The sequence below is a fragment of the Xyrauchen texanus genome, chromosome 28 (genome assembly GCF_025860055.1).
Source record: "Xyrauchen texanus isolate HMW12.3.18 chromosome 28, RBS_HiC_50CHRs, whole genome shotgun sequence".
NCBI lineage: Eukaryota > Metazoa > Chordata > Actinopteri > Cypriniformes > Catostomidae > Xyrauchen > Xyrauchen texanus.
The window spans coordinates 38617930-38638186 of NC_068303.1; the positions used below are offsets into that span (position 1 = coordinate 38617930).

General features: G+C 38.9%; 1 protein-coding gene across 2 annotated transcripts in view; it reads right to left on the bottom strand.

The window, feature by feature from the left end:
- The window catches only part of ube2j1 (ubiquitin-conjugating enzyme E2, J1), a 53814-nt gene extending 47682 nt beyond the window's left edge, over positions 1–6132 (bottom strand). For both annotated transcript variants that reach the window (XM_052095231.1, XM_052095232.1), the window contains exon 1: positions 5960–6132. In XM_052095231.1, the coding sequence (XP_051951191.1) occupies positions 5960–5990 (31 nt within the window). In that variant the 5' untranslated portion in view covers positions 5991–6132. The remainder of the gene's footprint in view (positions 1–5959) is intronic.
- Between the last annotated feature and the right edge of the window lie 14125 nt (positions 6133–20257).

Below are 20257 nucleotides of genomic sequence, written 5' to 3' on the forward strand. Positions count from 1 at the left end.
ATATGTCCTTTCAATTTAGTTAAAAAAATCAGTGACCCAACCAAAAACAAAGACTGTCATGTAATAAATCGGGATGTCTGGTCACCCAATCTATAATTAAATTATAAATAAAACATTTCGCAGCCTAAAATAACTAATTTCATTGTGAATTTTATTGTTGAAAAAAACTGTAAAAGCAGCTCATCAATGCTTTTAAAATAGAAAAGAAATAAATAGGTGCTGTTAGAGTTGCTGTCTGCTTTAACAATAACAATTTTTCTCCAGACTATTTAAAAAAGTTACAGTTAATTAATCAAGAATCAGTTGACAACAGTTGACAACACTGCGTGGAACGCAAAAAACTATAGATGCCTACATGTATAGATACATTACGCCTAAAAAGACTTAATAGCCCAATATTAATAATAATTTTCTGAATTTGTATTTTTATATGTTGTTTTAGTAACTGTGAGAGACAGTTACTGATGTGGGTGACTTGACTTAATGAAGTTCTTAACCAAGATGAAACTGCGATGTGAGCACCGTCTTGGCTGCACAAAGCTTGCAAATTTACCAGCTGCCAGGTCCTGTGCCTTGTGAAACTGCCTTGTAGTTTCTAGAACATTGGTTACATACCAGTCTTTGTGTTTGTTGTGCCAGCCACCTCGGTAATCGATCTTATACATGAGTCTCCGTAGAAACATTCAAGCGTATTGGTCAAAGGCGTAGATTTGGCTTGAACATTTGGGGAGGGGTTTGCAGCGTGAAGCATTTACTTGTTTCCATTACTCATGGTATAAATATTGGGGGGGTTGTACTTACTTGTTTTTATTATGGTTATGCTCGACTCTGAATCAAGTCAGAGTAAAAATGCATTGTGCAATTGCAAAATGCAAAGAAATAAATATGAATCAATATAGAATATGAGTGAAAGCACCGCAACTATGTCAAGAATGGCATAACAATTTTAATCAGTTAATCAGAGTTTGCTATTTTTGATGGCATAAATTAAAATTACTAATTATAAAAGGCAGAGTAATCAATAGATTGAGCAGATGCAGATGGCATGCATAAAGCAAATTTGGCCAATCAAAGAATCTATTAATAATCATGCAAAATAATCACTCATGATGATGAGCTGTTATGGCAGAAACTGGGAGACTAAAAGTGTATGCATGCACTCGGTTTTTTCGAGAATTGCCCGTTGCATACAAGCGGGTGCCTTATGAACAAATTGAATTTGATTGAATCAACGAATGAACGAACCACATGGGTTTTTGTATTTTTTCCTCCAATATTAGGATATTTGAAAATATGTTTAAATTACAACTTTTGTGAGAATTGGAGTGTAATTTACAGTAGATGGCACTGTTAGTTTTCATAACCCATATGTTGGGTTATAGATTAAAATGTTTACATTACAACAACACTTATACACTTTTTTCATTTTCACTCTATGGTGATATAAAACAATTAACATATTTCATAATTAAATTCATAATTAATTTCTCTAACCATGCGTTATAATGAAGGCTTAGTGAATTACAGATTTGAATGACAGCAGACACATTAACACAATTTGTTCATCAGTCCATGCGACTCCTACTACATTTGTTTAAAATGACACAACTGAAACAACAACAGGATGCTCAGGCAGACTCCTAATACATCTGTTTGCAATGAACCGTGAGGTTCAACACGATTTCGTATCACTTACGAGCCACAGCACTATAATAAAAATGATCGAGCTACACTATTTTAAAATGCATCTCCTATCATGTACACCAATAAAAGATGACGAGCCAATGAGTGTAAGTTGTGGGCGGGGCAACACATGTAGCCATGCTCCAATGTGTTGTCCCACCCCATTCTGCAAGCTACATCCAGAGATACTTGATAAAAATCCCATTCTTGGAAAACTCAAAAAGTTGAATGATGCTATCTGCACTCACAGATGATAATCCAAAACCTGTTTTGAATTCAAAGTTGCAGACAAATAGTCACCGTCTGCAAAATGGCGTTCAAATAAATACAACGACAGACACAAACTTGTATTACATATTTACTTTGTACTTTAATTCACTTTTACAATACAGCCACAAATCGGCAGTTGCAACCTCTCATATCTGCCACTGCAACTTCAAATCTTCCCGCCTTGACTTTTGTAACAACTTTTGCAAAAAACCTATAGCAAAACTCACTTGTAAATCAAGATGTGAGAGAACAGACTACCGGTACTGGCCAATGAAGTCATGACCAATCACAAGAGCTGTAACCGTCGATACTGGACCAATCAAAACAAATCATACTACTTGATGGCTATCTAGAATTCAGCACAAGTTATAATGAATCTATTATAACTGCATTTAATGTATATAAAATGCATTATATGTGCATTTTCTGGTGTTTTTAATATTCATATAATTCCCTTATTTAGATGTCAATATGTGATTTAAATTAAAGTGCACATTACCATGGTTATCTCAAATAATCATGATGAAAGCAAATCACTGTGGTCAGGAAATTATATATATCTTAATACGTTTAAATTATATATCTTTTAAGGTGTCAAGCTGTACTTTCTTAGTGCTTGCTTTTAAGGACTGATCAGAATGGAAGGGTTGATAAAACAGTTTAAAAAGACCTTTAACTAGAACTAAGAAATTAATTACAGTCATATAAAAGACATTTAATATTACCTGAGTTTTATTCTGAATGGATAAATATACGAAGAGTCTCATTTCAAACAAGAATGCACACTGTGCACAAATATTATCTTTATTTCACAAGTGTAATTACAGTAGCATTGATCTAAGCAAGTACTGTATGACTTCTTTCGATTTAACATTTGCGTGTTTAATGGTAGCCAGCTGGTACGTGCTGTGCAATCTGTGTAAACCTTACTCCTCTGGCCTCAAGAGGAGCACTTGTCTCTGAAACTAGAAGATGTAGTCTTTAACCTCCTTGTTAGCACTCCCGCCTCTCAGGTCGGAAATGCCAGTTCGAATCCCTTCGGAGCGGAATGAGCAGAACCGGTTACACTTGATATTTTGCAACATGGCAATGTCAGTTACTACATCGAAGTAGGGAGACAAATAACAAAAAATAATAATAATGATTTTTAATTTAAAAAAATAATCTTCTATAGTTAATATACAGTGTAATATAATATATATATATATATATATATATATATATATATATATATATATATATATATATATATATATATATATATATTATTGTTTTTTTTTTTTTTTGGAAAGAATAACAGTTAAGTGTTGAAGACCCCCTACAGTGAAAATACATGACTAAGCATTTTCGCCTTGGAACTGTAGTGTACCAAAGACAATCTCAAAAACACGGATTCAGACAGCTAGGCTTATATACGTCACAAACCTAATGAACCAATCCAGTCAACTTGCGGGGTGGGGCTTTCCATATAAATAGCATACACTACAGGGAAGCAAGGGGTATCAGGAAAAGCCAGATGTAGCTACAAATCAGTATTTTGCAAGACATGTTCTGTTTTCGGATGCAAAGTTGCGAAAGGACAACTTGCATATTCATCGATCTGCGCATACTAAATGTGGCAAAGGTATAGAGTTTTATCTAAGCCATTTAAAGGCATGAAGGGATTCTCTTCAAAAAATCTAAGTCATTTTGATTAACAAGTTTGAGTTTTTAGGGGTACAGTGACTGGAGAGGGACTAATTTTACACTCCTGTAGTGGGGATTATATGTACACTGAGGAGTGTAAATAAAAACACTGGGTATGTTTCTGTGTAGGAATATCCCATATATAACTTTGAATGGAAAACTGCATTCATCTTGCCCCCAAATCTCAGTGACACGACTAACAATATTTTATGACGAATAGAAAACAACACCATTTAAAACACACTTCCTTCGAATTTGCTGATTGTTTTGCAGAACTTTTTATCTTTTACAAATTCATTGTTACTGCTTTTGGCCATATCCGTTCAAGCACTTAAGCAACAACATTAGCCCAGACTTTGTTTATTTTAAACAATTTCATAAAAAAATTTAATAATAATACAGAAGACAAATGTCAGAAAATTACTGAAATAAAGCAGAATGTTGCACTCTGCCAAGAACACTGCCATGGTTCTCCCATTGAAGCTATTTCGGCGGTCGCCAAAGTGATAGCCTATTTAGGACTGCCAAGACAGATTTAATGATAATCTTGCAATCAGCTAAAGGCTTCTCATCTGCACTTTTGCATGAGTGTAACAAGCTCGCGATCAGGATCTGCTCTTCTCTCTGGCACGCACGTGCAACAACCGGGCTTACCCCAAAACTGATGTGACCAATTTCAATTCTAGTGAGACTTTTCTAGTTTAAAGCATTATGAGGAAATCAAGTCAAACCTCTCGAACAGTAGGTAGCACTGACATGCCAAACAGCACTGAGGAGGAAAAGAGCAACACTGTGCTATGCACCAAAAAAAAATAATTACACACCATCACATTTACAAAATTGTTATATTTTGACAAAATGCTATAGTTTCATATGAAATAATCTAAAGGTGAATCTATTAGACCTCATTTTATATCAACAATGCAGCTGAAGTTAAAGTTTCAAGATGTGTTTCAGCTAGTATTTATTATTATAAATACTATAATTTTGTATTATTACTACTATTATTTAAGACTAGCTACACTGACCTAACCATGGTAAAGAGGAGCCTTTCCTCATGTGTAAAATGTATGTTCTGTTTCAATTATGTTTGAAATTAGGAAACAGACAGGATAATAATGGGATCATATAAGTAAATATGCTCTTCAATTTTTAAAAGGGCGGAGAGAAAACCTCCTGTAGATTTTGATGTTGACATCAACAACAAAAATAATGTCACTTGATGCATGTCCTTGTACTGGAAAACCATGAACAAATCTATGCAACATAAAAGGAAATGTGACCAAGGATACATTCAATACAGGTTACGTTTTTACTATGGTGTGTCGCCACTTGATTTCTAATGTAAAATCTGTCCTGAAGCAAAACCAGTTGAGAACCACTGAGTTAAAGGTACAGACAGGAGCAGTATATGTTAATTATTAATAATCATAGGACATTACTTTAAAAGCTCACACAGCTGATGTTCTTTTTCATTTAGTAGTTCATTTGACATGCTACGATAACATGTAAACTAACATGCTTTAGTTATATTACATGTTATAGTTACATGCTATTTTTATCATGTTTATAATTCTGTTTTCTTATTTTTTCTATTTATATTCAAAGGGGACACTTACACATACTTCAATAAAAAAAAATGGTTTCAAGTTTCAATTATAATAAAGTGTTTGCTCAAAAAAAAAATTATAATAACATTACCCTTCTGTTTTCACCGATAATAGTAATTGTATAATGATATTTATTTTTTATTTGTTTGCTGGTTCATTTGATAAAAAAAAGTACTGTGGTGTTAACTTGGTACAGTGGTGGTATTAGATGGTAATACTATACTATGAAAAAATGATACTGAAAGTTTACTATAGTATTTACATGGCACTCCGAGGTACTTTAAAGAAAAATATGGTCAAAAGTCAAATACATGTTAATACCAAGATGCTTTAATATATACCATGACACTGAATGTTAACTATATTCATATACAATGGTATTAACATACTCCAAAGAATAACGTGGAACTACCATGGTATTTGTCCAAATAAATTACACATATGTTACCGTGGTACTTTTCTGTTAGTGCTGGTATGATCTCAGATTATTGAGACTCAATGGTGAGAACAGAAAAATGAGCAAGGATTATTGACAATAGCACATAAAAATGATTTAGATAAGATTGAGGCTGATAATCCAGCTAAATCATGACATTTAAAGTGCTGAATGGATTTATAAAACCCAGATAACGCATAATATATAATATCATGATATTATATGTGAGAGTGTTATAATGTCATTAATACAGTATGAAGTGTGTTAAACATACCTGGACTCTTCAGATTATATTTGCTCTCCATCCTAAAGATTCGTAATAAATGCCTGGTTGGATGTATGTGAGCTTCTCTTGTTGAAGGCAGGTGTTTATCTAAAGCTGTAATATGACGTGGCGCTAAATTTTTATTTTTTCTTCTTCTTCTTTCGAGATGAAAATTGTCACATGAAAAATGAAAACAGGAAGTAAAATCACATTTTGAATCGCCTAACTTTATTGATGCGCTACCGGCGAACAAATACTCAGTGACGTCATTTACTGCTGTTATTAAAAATAAATTAAAATAATAATAATATATGGTTCGCCTAATAACATTTATAATGGATATCTGAGTTTAAAATATATAAAATGGAACAAAGCCAGGATCATTTGTGATATTGTTTATAAATAAAGTAAAATATGTCACATTTAATTTTTTTTACATTTATCAAGCTAAATGGGTATTAGAAATATTTCAGTTAGATATTGACTAGGCCTATTAGCCCTCTATCTTCTTCCTATAATATGCCCAAAACTCAATTTTATATCTCCTTTCTTTACAATATTCCTTCAAGTCCATACTGCTTAGCTAGGAATACATTTTCTATATTTTTATTAGCACATATAACTATTATACACTCACCTAAAGGATTATTAGGAACACCTGTTCAATTTCTCATTAATGCAATTATCTAATCAACCAATCACAAGGCAGTTGCTTCAATGCATTTAGGGGTGTGGTCCTCGTCAAGACAATCTCCTGAACTCCAAACTGAATGTCAGAAAGGGAAAGAAAGGTGATTTAAGCAATTTTGAGCATGGCATGGTTGTTGATGCCAGACGGGCCGGTCTGAGTATTTCACAATCTGCTACTGTTACTGGGATTTTCATGCACAACTATTTCTAGGGTTTACAAAGAATGGTGTGAAAAGGGAAAAATATCCAGTTTGCGGCAGTCCTGTGGGCGAAAATGCCTTGTTGATGCTAGAGGTCAGAGGAGAATGGGCCGACTGATTCAAGCTGATAGAAGAGCAACTTTGCCTGAAATAACCACTCGTTACAAACGAGGTATGCAGCAAAGCATTTGTGAAGCCACAACACGCACAACCTTGAGGCGGATGGGCTACAACAGCAGAAGACCCCACCGGGTACCACTCATCTCCACTACAAATAGGAAAAATAGGCTACAATTTGCAAGAGCTCACCAAAATTGGACAGTTGAAGACTGGAAAAATGTTGCCTGATCTGATGAGTCTCGATTTCTGTTGAGACATTCAGATGGTAGAGTCAGAATTTGGTGTAAACAGAATGAGAACATGGATCCATCATGCCTTGTTACCACTGTGCAGGCTGGTGGTTGTGGTGTAATGGTGTGGGGGATGTTTTCTTGGCACACATTAGGCCCCTTAGTGCCAATTGGGCATCGTTTAAATGCCACGGACTACCTGAGCATTGTTTCTGACCATGTACATCCCTTTATGGCCACCATGTACCCATCCTTTGATGGCTACTTCCAGCAGGATAATGCACCATGTCACAAAGCTCGAATCATTTCAAATTGGTTTCTTGAACATGACAATGAGTTCACTGTACTAAAATGGCCCCCACAGTCACCAGATCTCAACCTAATAGAGCATCTTTGGGATGTGGTGGAACGGAGCTGCGTGCCCTGGATGTGCATCCCACAAATCTCCATCAACTGCAAGATGCTATCCTATCAATATGGGCCAACATTTCTAAAGAATGCTTTCAGCACCTTGTTGAATCAATGCCACGTAGAATTAAGGCAGTTCTGAAGGCGAAAGGGGGTCAAACACAGTATTAGTATGGTGTTCCTAATAATCCTTTAGGTGAGTGTATATTAAAACTACATATGTATTAAAATAAATAAAAACACATTTCCATTCTTATTGCACCTCGATGTCATCTTCTCTGCCCCCAATAATTATTTAATTTGTTTTAATTTTGTACATAACAGACAAAATACCTTAATCCACTTTTTGACACACTTTTCATAATACATTATCAGCTAGACCAATATTACACAGCTTAACTCTGATAAGATATTATGTGTTAGATAATTTTGTCATTCAATGTATTTAATTTATTTTCTTGATCTGCAATCCCCGTCTCGATGCGGCTCAGCTGAGGGAAGAAAGAAATTACACAGAGAACCAATGCTATCAAATCCTTCTTCAACGTTTATTCGTACAGCACTTCATTATATGGTCCAGCAAAACAACATTTCCACTGGACTAACCAATAGAAACATTCTTCACCTTATCTGGACATGACATAATTTTTTTATATGAAATACGTTAGTTCTTAGGACAGAGAGTATAGATAAAAGAAACACTTTCTATAGATTGCAGTTTACCAACACACCCTTCAAAACAGGAAACAGCTTGCAACGCATCAACTGTGTCTTGTAACAGCCAAGTACACTATACTGACAAGAGGAGAATTTGCTGAGAGCCCTTATTTTGTTACAATGTTATATATAAAATCTAAATGTTCCATCTTAACGTCTTTATATCTCCCTTTTCTGCCTGGTTAGCATGTCGCCCTTTGCCCCTGCTGGTAGATGCTGGAACTGCATCCTATCTTGTGATAAAAAAGCATAGTTCTTGCAAAACGTTGAGAACTTGTACAATAAATATATGTACTTGCAAGATGAAATGTTCATTCACAGCCCTGATGCGAAAACTTGTAAAATAAAAATCTGAAGTTGAATGATGTAATCTGCACTCATAACTGATAATCCAAAACCTGTTTTGAATTCAAAGTTGCAGACAAATAGTCACAAATGTGTAAATGATGTTCAAAATGACATACATTGACAGACACAAACTTTTATATTATATACTTATTATATATTTACATTTGTACTTTAATTCACTTTCGCTGTAAACCCATAATTCGGCAGTAACAAGCTCTCAAATCTGCCACTTCAAATCTTCCCACCTTGAATTTTGCAACTACTTTTGCAAAAAAAAAAATGTAGCAAAACTCACTTGTGCACTTGTAAATCAAGATGTAGATATAATGAGAGAGCAGACTGCAGTTGCTGGGCAGGGCAAATTAAGTTGTGACCAATCACAAGAGCTGTAATAATCGATAATGGACCAATCAAAATGGATCATAGTACTTAACTAGTTTGGTACATTTCCAGAAGAAAATGTGAGTGGTGCTTGCCGTGGCAAAATCTGTCACCACGATGTCCCACTAACTACCACAAGTTGAAAGAGGCATGACAGTAGGATGTTTTGGTGCAGAGATATTGGTGTTGTTTCATAGTTGCTAGCAGAGCCGGCCCAAGGCATAAGCGAACTAAGTGGCTGCTTAGGGCCCCCGTGGCCATATATTATAGTACAACATATTACTTAGCTAGTTTTAGATTAAAGTTTTTGTCTTCTGTGTAAAAATAACTTTCCTGGGTATATATTTTTTGTAATAAAAATAAGCTTCTGTTCCATAAACTTGGTACTGATAACAACTTAACATTATTTACATTAGTCTACCATTTTGGGATCTTTGCTATTATATTCCAATATCATTATGCCTCAGTTAGCTAGTTATAGATTAAGAGATGACTTGCTGCTGTGTATAATAGTTTGTGTTGAGAAAATAACATTCTGTTCTGTCAAATATGTACTCTTATGAAATATTTTGGAGGTGGGGCACAACCAACACCACCTGCCCCAAGTGCCAGTGCTATAGCTGATGATGATTTTTCAACAATCCCAGATCAATATATTTATATGGATGAACCATGCCTTTTGTGAGACCTTTTTTTTGTTTTTGACAGACAGTTGCATTACCTTCTAATATGACATCTAACATGGCTAGCTTTTATTATTATTATTTTCATCTTTCATAAGGTCCATCCTCTGCAGGCGAGGAGCACTTCGCAGCACATCCACTGATCCTACTGTTCCTTCCATGTCTGTTTCAGCCTCAGTGGATGTGGCAAGTTAATAGCACAGCAGCCTTTGTATTTGCTCAGTTTACTGTAGAATATTCTGAGATTAATATTTCTAATTATAATTATTAATGTTATTTCCTTATATTTCCTTCTACTTCTGTGGTCATTGGGATCGATGTCACATCTACCCCCTTAGCAACTTCCAGCCTACACCATGGATCAGCAGCTCCGCCAGTTGACCCAGCTGAGTTGTCATCTATCCTGTCCGACTCAGAAAGGACTGATCTGGTAAGCAGAGGGCCACTCCCTATAAAGGAAAACTTCACATTCCCTGAAAAACCTGATGGCCGAAGCTTCCACTACCACTACACCTACAGAAAATAAATTAATGGGGAAATAATGTAAGTGGAACTGGCTCACTTATTCCAAAAGAAATGATGCAGCTTCTGCTGCAAATTGTTCTCTAGGAAGTCCACAAAACTGGTAAAAGAGGGATAACAAGATTTTGTAAATATAGGTGTGCTACTGTTACAATTAAAACCGTAGAAGGGTAAAATCATGGCAGGCAGACATTGGTATGTTGTAAGCAACACAGCTACAACTAATACAATTGATAAGGGGTGTGTTAGATTTATAGTGTGCGAATAATCAAGCATTGACAATATTCAATCATATTGTATAATATCCAAATCAAATTCTGCTTGGGGCCCCATAAAGGCTTGGGCCGGCCCTGGTTGCTAGGGTAACCCCATCTGGTTAGTGATGGGAATTCCAGCTCTTTTCAGTGAGCCGGCTCGTTCGGCTCAGCTCACCAAAAAGAGCCTGCTCTTTTGGATCCCAAACGGCTCTTTAAAAAAGACTTTTTTCAAGTCAAACAGTTTGCGATAGTTTGACTATAATTAGTGTTAAAACAATTCTAATAAAATTATTACATTAAATAATTCTCTACCTTAATCACAATATATTTAAAAATGCATTGGTTTGTTATAAAAAAGAATGCTATTAAACATTTACATTTAAAGTATAACTTTTTATCTGGCCAGATTGATGCACTACGCAGAGTTCCAGGGGGGGGTGGGGGTTTGCGTGCTATGAGCGTGAAGCAATTGTCTGTGATCGCAATTGCTTTCGGGTCTTTAAATAACGTATAATGTGCGAGTAAGGGCAGCCGGTGGACTTTCTGGTGCCCTCCTAGGGTAAACTGGTGCCCCCATAGGGAGTTGGTGCCCTACGCAGACTGCGTAGTATGCGTGTAGTGAGCGGCAGCACAGATAATGGAATATTGAACCATATCAAAGAAAAATAAATAACAATTTGCAAAACTGCAGAATCCCACAAATTGCTATTTCACATGTGCATTTAAAGTATAATCTTTTAATGTATAAAAACAAAGTGCATATAAATGTAACAATTCAAAACTAATACAATCTGAACAACAAAATAAATTGGCTCCGCCCTCCCTCACGCATATTTGGTTTATTGGTTGACACTGTGTGTCTGATTGACAGGAACAACAAGTGAGGCTGTTAGTGGTGGTGTAGTGGTCTAAGCACATAACTGGTAATCTGGTAATCAGAAGGATGCTGGTTCAAGCCCCACAGCCACCACCATTGTGTCCTTGAGCAAGGCACTTAACTCCAGGTTGCTCCAGGGGGATTGTCCCTGTAATAAGGGCTCTGTAAGTCGCTTTGGATAAAAGCGTCTGCCAAATGCATAAATGTAAATGTAAATGTAGTCTGAGCAGACAGTCAGAACGAATGTGTGTGCGCTTTAGCATTTAAGCCTATATTATTTTATACATTTTTTCCTTCTTTGAATTAGTTAATTCTATTCATTTAAATATTTTGATTATTCATATCTTAATTTTTTATATGTTTTATAAATAGATTCAGCTCTTCTGATATGCAAGCCGGCTCCCAACTTTCACCTACAGGAGCCGGCTCTTAGAGCCGACTCGTTCGCGAACAACCTATCACTACATCTGGTTGCTAGGCAGTTACCAGGGTAAAACTCAAAAGGCTCTTTGTCAGCCTGATTCAAATGAGCCAACCCGGAAGTGTCTATGATGTTCTGGTGCAGTGATATGTGTTTTGTTACATGTTTGCTAGGGTAATCCCATCTGGTTGCTAGGCAGTAACCAGGATGATACTCAAAAGACTCCTTGCCTGCCTGACTCAAATGAGCCAACCCGGAAGTGTCTATGATGTCCTGGTGCAAAGATATGTGTTTTGTTACTTGGTTGCTAGGATAATCCCATCTGGTTGCTAGGCAGTTACCAGAGTGATACTCAAAAGGCTCCTTGCCAGCCTGAGTCAAATGAGCCTACCTGGAAGTGTCTACGATGTTCTGGTGCAGAGATATGTGTTTTGATACTTAATTGCTAAGGAAATCCCATCTGGTTGCTAGGTAGTTAAAAGGGTGATACTCAAAAGGCCCCTTGCCAGCCTGAGTCAAATGAGCCAACCTGGAAGTATCTACAATGTTCTGGTGCAGAGATATGTGTTTTGTTACTCGGTTGCTAGGGTAATCCATCTAGTTACTAGGCAGTTACTAGGGTGATACTCAAAAGGCTCCTTGCCAGCCTGAGTCCTACAAGCCAACAATGAAGTCTCTACGACATTCTAATCCTGAGATACCCATCTAAGCGATTTTTAATGGAAGTCAATGGGGTTTGGTTGGTAGGGTGCTCTAAATGGTTGCAATTCCAAGATGATGCTTAAAGACTGATTGGTAGCCTGAGTGAAATGACCCTGCCCCTTGTCTCTATGACATTCTGATTGGGAGATATGATCCCACAAATTTCTTGCATTGAAATAGTAGGATAAATAATCATTTTCCATAGTACCCTATGGGAATTTTTGAGACGGTTTTTTGCCCACCAGGTGTGCACCAATGGAAATCCCTTCCCCATCCCTTAGGAAAATCACAGCAAAGGTGTTGTAAATAAAAAGGTCGATTTGACACCTCATTTGTGGGTCTAAGACAAATGATGCGAGTTACGAGTATGAGTTAGATGTCGAACAAGTGTATGGAAGAGTAATAATAAGTATGTTAGATTTTAATAGTGATGCTTTGCTTCGCAAGCACCACTAATTGATGGCTTTGTATAGAATTCAGTGAAAGTTATAATGAATCTATTGTCCCGCTGCACCTAAATTAGAGATATATAAATGTGCATTTTCTGGTGTTTTTAGTATTCACTTAATTCCCTTATTTAGATGTCTATAAGTGCACATTACCATGGTAATCTCAAACAATCATGATTAAAGCAAATCATTGTGATCAGGCAATTATATAACTTAAGTTCTAAATTATATATCTTATTCTTAAAGGTGCAGTATGTAAGATTCAGAGACCCTTGTTATTAATGACACCTGTGGCCATTAAGTGAACTGCAGCCAGCTACCTGTTGCTAGTGCACACACTCCATAGGTACGTGAGCATCGACCAAAACAATGATGTAACGTGCAAAGAGACAATGTGATTCACCGGCATCATGCGGACAGATGAGGTAGAATAATTATAATTACACAGTCATGATTGTTTACTATAAACTTTGAGACTGCTGGAACAGGACTAAATCAAAGTGTGGATGACTATGCGAGACTGTATGTTCAATTTTCTTTGCATTATACAATGACTGCATTTATACAATAGCCTATGTCGGTGTTAGCTAGTTAGCCAGCTTTATCAATAACTGTTAGCTAAATTTGGTGGATGATGACAGTAGCTGTTTATCAAATAGTCTGTCCATTGTAAATATGTTGACACAGTTCAGTATTGATGTGATTCCATCACAACTGTCATTTTGATATATCGATGCGCTATTGTTTTATAAGCTTACCTGTCCAATGAGAAGAACACTAATTCAGGGTCAGTTTTGATTCCCAAAACCAACTAAGGTCGCTCCAGGTGTCAAATGCCCTGACTATGTTCACTATTATAGTTTTCGCTCGACCACGATCACGTTCCCGCTTAGCCAGATGGGATTCAGTAGATACATTTTTGTTTTTTGGCTTACTCAGGGTTTTTGTAGGAGTTGGTTTTGTGCTGGGAGCTAGGCGTTTGCTAGATTCCATTTCTAAGATAATGTTACCTAGTGTTGCAGTTTGTTGTCGCTGTTGAATAGCGGAAGAGAAGCACTGAGGCAAGGCTCTCGGGTACGTGCACAAATGTCACATCCTTTGATTTTCCCGGCAAAAGCGATCCTTCGCATGAAAATCATTCTACAGGCTTTAATAGGCAACATAGGTAGTCTGGGGAAGGACTCATAATTTAAGTTGCATTACAAGCCGTTCACACATTTGCAAAAAAAAAAGGTGATTATTAACAGAAAATTGTTACATATTGCACCTTTAAGGTGTCAAGGTGTACTTTCTTAGTGCTTGCTTTTAAGGACTGATCAGCATGGACGGGTTGATAAAAAAAGACCTTTAACTAGAACTAAAGAATGAATTACTGTCATATAAAAGACATTTAAAATTACCTGAGTTTTATTCTGAATGGATAAATATATGAACAGATTCTATTTCAAACAAGAATGCACACTGTGCATAATATTATCTTTATTTCACAAGTGGGTTTCTCACAATAATTTCAGTTGCATTGCAATTCATCTAAGCAAGTACTGTATGACTTCTTTAGATTTAACATTTGCTTGTGAAATAGTAGCAGGGGTGGATTTAGTGATCTGGGGGCCCCAGGCAAAATACAGGAATGGGGCCCTCTTCAATTCACATTTAGGTTGATTTTCTCTTAAAGATGCTGTAGGCCTTTTTATTATTATTATTATTATTATATTTTTTTATGGAATTGTATGGAGAAAATATTCCTATGAGCTGAAAGAAATCACTGACTAGGGTGACATGGATACCTGTCATGGAATTCAGTTCCACAATCCACCCCACTTCTTCCATTTCCCACACTCGCTCTCAATCCCCTGAATATTAGTTTCACCTGCGCTGTTTTGGACTCTATTTATACCCTGCCAGTTCACCTTTATTTCGTTGGTTATTGCATGTAGTTACCCTGCTTTGCTAACTCCTCTAGAAACTCTCCTAGTTATAGCTTGCCTTTTGCTTTGTGTTTATTCCCCGCCTGCCCTGCTCCCTCTGTTGGTTTATTGGATCTCCCGGCTCTGACTTTGGACTCTGTTTTTCACCTCGCTTTCGGGATTTGCCCTCTGTATTTGTTGAAAACCTTTATTAAAACTTTTCCTGCATTTGAATCAATCTCGTCCTGTTCCTTTCACAGAATAACCAACCACTATCATGGATTCAGCGGAAAACCTACAAAGCTCTCTTGAACGGATGTGTGCGGTGATTACGGCTCAAGGATCTACTGTTGGGAGGCATGAACAGGCACTGACTGCCCAAGGACAGCAGATCCAGGAAATATTACAGACGGTACGTGCTTTATCTGTCCAATTAAATCCCATTCAACCTTCCACTCCTATTCAACCTGCACTTGTCCCAGAACCTGTAGAAATTCCTGACACGCTGCCGAGCGCAGCTAGTTTTGTACCTCCTGAGAGGTTTGATGGGTTCAGATAATTGCCGGGGCTTTCTTATGCAGTGTAGCGTTTTTCTACAATATCACCCCATCTACGATCGGACAGTGAGAAGGTCCATTTTATGATCTCCCTGCTTATTGGCAGAGCAAGACATTGGGCCACTGCACTATGGACCGCTAATAGCCCTATTCTATCTTCGTATGATCAGTTCTGTGACCAAATTGCCAGGGTATTCGATCACCCGGCAGCCAGGAGAGATATAGGTAGCCGCCTTATGGAATAGCAGGGGTCGCGCACCGCAGCTGACTATGCTTTAGACTTTCGCACTCTTGACGCTGGGAGCGGATGGAGCGAACCGGCTCTGCTAACTGTGTATCGCCTTGGTTTAAATCCGCAGTTACAAATGGAACTAGCCTGCCGGGGAGAGTCGTTGAATTTGGAGAATTACATCCAGCTTTCCATCTCGGTTGATAACCTGTTGCGCGATCGCACATATAGACATTCTTCCAGTGGTTCCGAACGAACCATACGCCCCAGCTCATTACAAGCCTCAGCCTTGGAAAATACTGCTCAACCTGAACCCATGCAACTTGGTCGTTCTCCTCTAACTCCCGCTGAGCGGAGGAGACGTTTAACGCAGCGCCTCTGCTTATACAGTGGTCAGTCTGGACATCGTATTGTTTCATGCCTTCTGTGCCCCCAGCCTTTGTCCTCCATGAGCCAGGTCAGAACTTCTGTCATTTTAGACATCACTCAAAAGCAAGTTACGCTTCCCGTCCTTTTTTCAGTTAAAGATATTCGTTTCTCTACTCCAGCCTTAGTCGATTCTGGAGCGGCCGGGAATTTCATTGATGAACATTTGGTCCAGAGTCTGGGTATTCCCCTCTTTTCAGTTGAGTCGCCCCTTAAATTTAATGCATTGGATGGAGCTCCACTTGGATCCAGATTAGTTACCCACAGAACTGTACCTCTGACACTCCAGGTGGGCCTATTCACAAGGAAATAATTCCATTTTTTGTTGTTCGTTCACCCAGAGAGTCTGTAGTTTTAGGCCATCCTTGGCTAAACCTCCATGACCCCCATATTTCCTGGTGCACGGGGGAGCTGTCGAGCTGGAATAATTACTGCCTATCACACTGTCTTAGTTTACCCGTTTTTTCTACCTCAGTGGAAAGTCCTGAAATTAAGTTTCCTGTATCCGTCCCCTCTGAGTATTCTGAATATGCTGATGTTTTTGCTAAAACTCTGGTTGCCCTTCCTCCACATCGTAGCTGGGATTGCGCCATTGATCTTCTTCCGGGGGTTTCTCTCCCTAAATGCAGAGTGTACCCCTTGTCACTCCCAGAATCTAAGGCAATGGAGGATTACATTGATGAGGCACTAAACCTAGGTATAATTCATCCTTCGACTTCCCCTGTAGCGTCAGGGTTCTTCTTTGTAGATAAAAATGACAGCGGACTCCGTCCTTGTATTGACTATCGTATTGAATGATGTCACAGTGAAATTCACGTATCCCTTGCCTCTTATCCACCCGACACTGGAACTTGTCAGTAAAGCCCAGATTTTTTTCCAAACTCGACCTCAGGAGTGCATACAACCTCATTCGCATCAGAGAAGGAGACGAATGGAAAACTGCTTTCGTCAACACTAGGGGGCACTGTGAATATTTGGTTATGCAGTATGGCCTTGCTAACACCCCTTCACTGTTCCAATCTTTCATGAATGAGATTTTTCGAGACATGATTGACCGGTTCCTGATTATATACATTGATGACCTACTAATTTTCTCTTCCAACCTGTCTGAACACATGGATTATGTTTCTCGTGTACTACAAAGGCTCAGGTAACACTCCTTGTTCGTCAAAGCTGAGAAATGTGATTTTCATCGTTCTTCTGTCTCTTTTCTGGGCTATGTCCTGTCTGCCGGCACCATGAAGATGGAGACCAACAAGGTCTCTGCAGTCTAGTCCTGGCCTGAACTCAAAACGCTGAAAGAGCTTCAGTGTTTCCTGGGATTTGTTAATAATTATAGACGTTTCATCAGAAACTTCGGAAAGATAGCTGCGCCCCTCACAAGTCTGACACGAGGTAAACCCAAAACTTTATTGTGGACTCCATCTGCTCAACAGTCTTTTCAGGCCCTAAAGGATGCATTTACCTGTTCTCTGGTGTTGAAACAACCTGATCCTTCTCTGCCCTTCATTGTGGAGGTCGACGCCTCTGAATCTGGTGTTGGAGCTGTGCTCTCACAAAGGCACGGGGCACCTGCAAAATTATACCCCTGTGCATTTTACTCCCATAAGTTGTCTCCCCCCGAACAAAATGATGATGTTGGAAACCGAGAGCTGCTGGCTATCAAGTTAGCCTTAGAGGAATGGCGTCATTGGTTGGAGGGTTCTAGGTACCCTTTTGTCGTATTTACCGATCACAAGAACCTGGAATACATTCGCTCTGCTAAAAGATTAAATTCCAGACAGGCCAGATGGGCAATGTTCTTTGCTCGTTTTAAATTTCCAGTCACTTACCACCCAGGATCTAAGAATACCAAGGTCGATGCCCTCTCCAGGCTTTATTATAATGACTCCAAACCTACAGAGCCCGGCACAATCCTTCCTGCTTCATGCCTAGTGGCCCCAGTTAGGTGGGAACTATTGGAGACTATACAACATGCCCAAAGGAATGAACCAGCACCACCTCAGACTCCCCCGGACAAGACGTATGTGCCAGCAGTGGTTCGTCCCCAGTTGATGCAATGGGTACATACATCGCTTTGTTCTGGTCATCCAGGTATCACTCGTACATTAGAGTTACTCTCTAGGAAATGTTGGTGGCCCTCCTTAGCGGACGATGTTCGTGACTATATTCTGTCTTGTCCCATCTGTGCCCAATCCAAAATGACTCCTTCAGCCATTACCCATCCCTAATCGGCCATGGTCGCATATCTCCATGGATTTCATTACTGATTTGCCACCTTCAGACAATTGCACTACCATTCTAGTAGTTATAGACAGATTCTCAAAAATGTGCCATTTGGTTCCTTTGTCCAGACTACCCAATGCACCCAACTTGCAGACATTATATTTAATAACATATTCCGAAATGTTGGAATTCCAGAGGAGATTACTTCTGACAGGGGAATCCAGTTCACGTCCAGATTCTGGCGAGCTTTTTGTGATCGGCTGGGAATCCAACTTATGTTCTCTTCTGGATACCACCCACAGACGAACGGTCAAACAGAACGTCTGAACCAAGAAATCGGCAAATATCTCAGAGCCTATTGTTCACAGAACCAGACTAACTGGAACACATACCTCCCTTGGGCTGAGTATGCCCAAAACTCTCTTGTCAGATTGTCCACCCGGTTCACCCCATTTCAATGTGTCCTGGGTTATCAACCACCTCTGTTCCAATGGGAGGCTGAGCCAAGCGACGTTCCAGCCGTGGATTCCTGGGCCCAAAAGTGCACTCAAGTCTGGAGAGAGACCCATGATCATCTGCAGCATGCCACTCAAACTCAAAAAACTAAAGCTGACAGGCGACGCAGACCCACACCCTTCTTCCATCCGGGCCAGCGGGTGTGGTTATCAACCCGTGACATCCGTCTACGTCTCCCCTCCAGAAAATTAAGCCCCAGGTATATCGGTCCATTTCAAATAATCAAAAGAATTAATCCCGTTACATATAAACTGTTACTTCCATCTCGCTACAAAATCTGTCCTGTGTTTCATGTTTCCTTGCTCAAGCCGGTGTTCTACAGCCCGATGGTTCCGCCTGCGGCCCCTCAGATGCCACCTCCACCACTAGACATAGGTGGCCAACCAGCCTATGCTGTCTGGGGTTTGCTAGACTCCAGACGTCGTGGCGGCCAGTTGCAGTACTTGGTAGACTGGGAGGGCTATGGACCCGAGGAGCAATCTTGGGTGCTGTCGAGGGACATTCTGGATCATGAGCTGAAAGAGAATTTCCATCTCCAGCATTCTGATCGACCTGCACCGCTTCCTAGGGGCCGAACTCCTCGTCACAGAGCGCGGTCGTCTGGAGCCGTCCGCAGAAGAGGGGGAAGTACTGTCATGGAATCCAGTTCCACAATCCACCCCACTTCTTCCATTTCCCACACTCGCTCTCAATCCCCTGAATATTAGTTTCACCTGCGCTGTTTTGGACTCTATTTATACCCTGCCAGTTCACCTTTATTTCGTTGGTTATTGCATGTATTTACCATGCTTTGCTAACTCCTCTAGAAACTCTTCTAGTTATATCTTGCCTTTTGCTTCGTGTTTATTCCCCGCCTGCCCTGCTCCCTCTGTTTGTTTATTGGATCTCCCGGCTCTGACTTTGGACTCTGTTTTTCACCTCGCTTTCTGGATTTGCCCTCTGTATTTGTTGAAAACCTTTATTAAAACTTTTCCTGCATTTGAATCCATCTCGTCCAGTTCCTGTCACAATACCAGAAAGCAGCTTATTGCGAGAAAGTGGGTTATTGCGAAAGTGAAAACAGTGTTCCAATTTATATGCACTGTATAGGTGGCATACATTGCTCCTGTATACATGTGACTCAGTTAGAAAGCAGCTTTCTCCACAGCAATGTAATTTTCCTGCAATGCTTGTGTACACAACACAAATGGCATCCAAGTAAGACTTCATTATTTTACTCTGTTGATTTGCTTTATTTCCAGATATTCCAGAATTGTTAATAATGTCTGACAACACACTATAAAAACACAATCTGGCTACTATTTACTGCAATACAGTATATACCACTACAATACTTTTTTTCTTTCTCACTCTCCCTCTCTCTTAATGCACTTTTCCTCCATCAACTTGACCTTGAATTAACTATATCCAAATTATTAGTCTAAAAGTTGACTTTGCATGT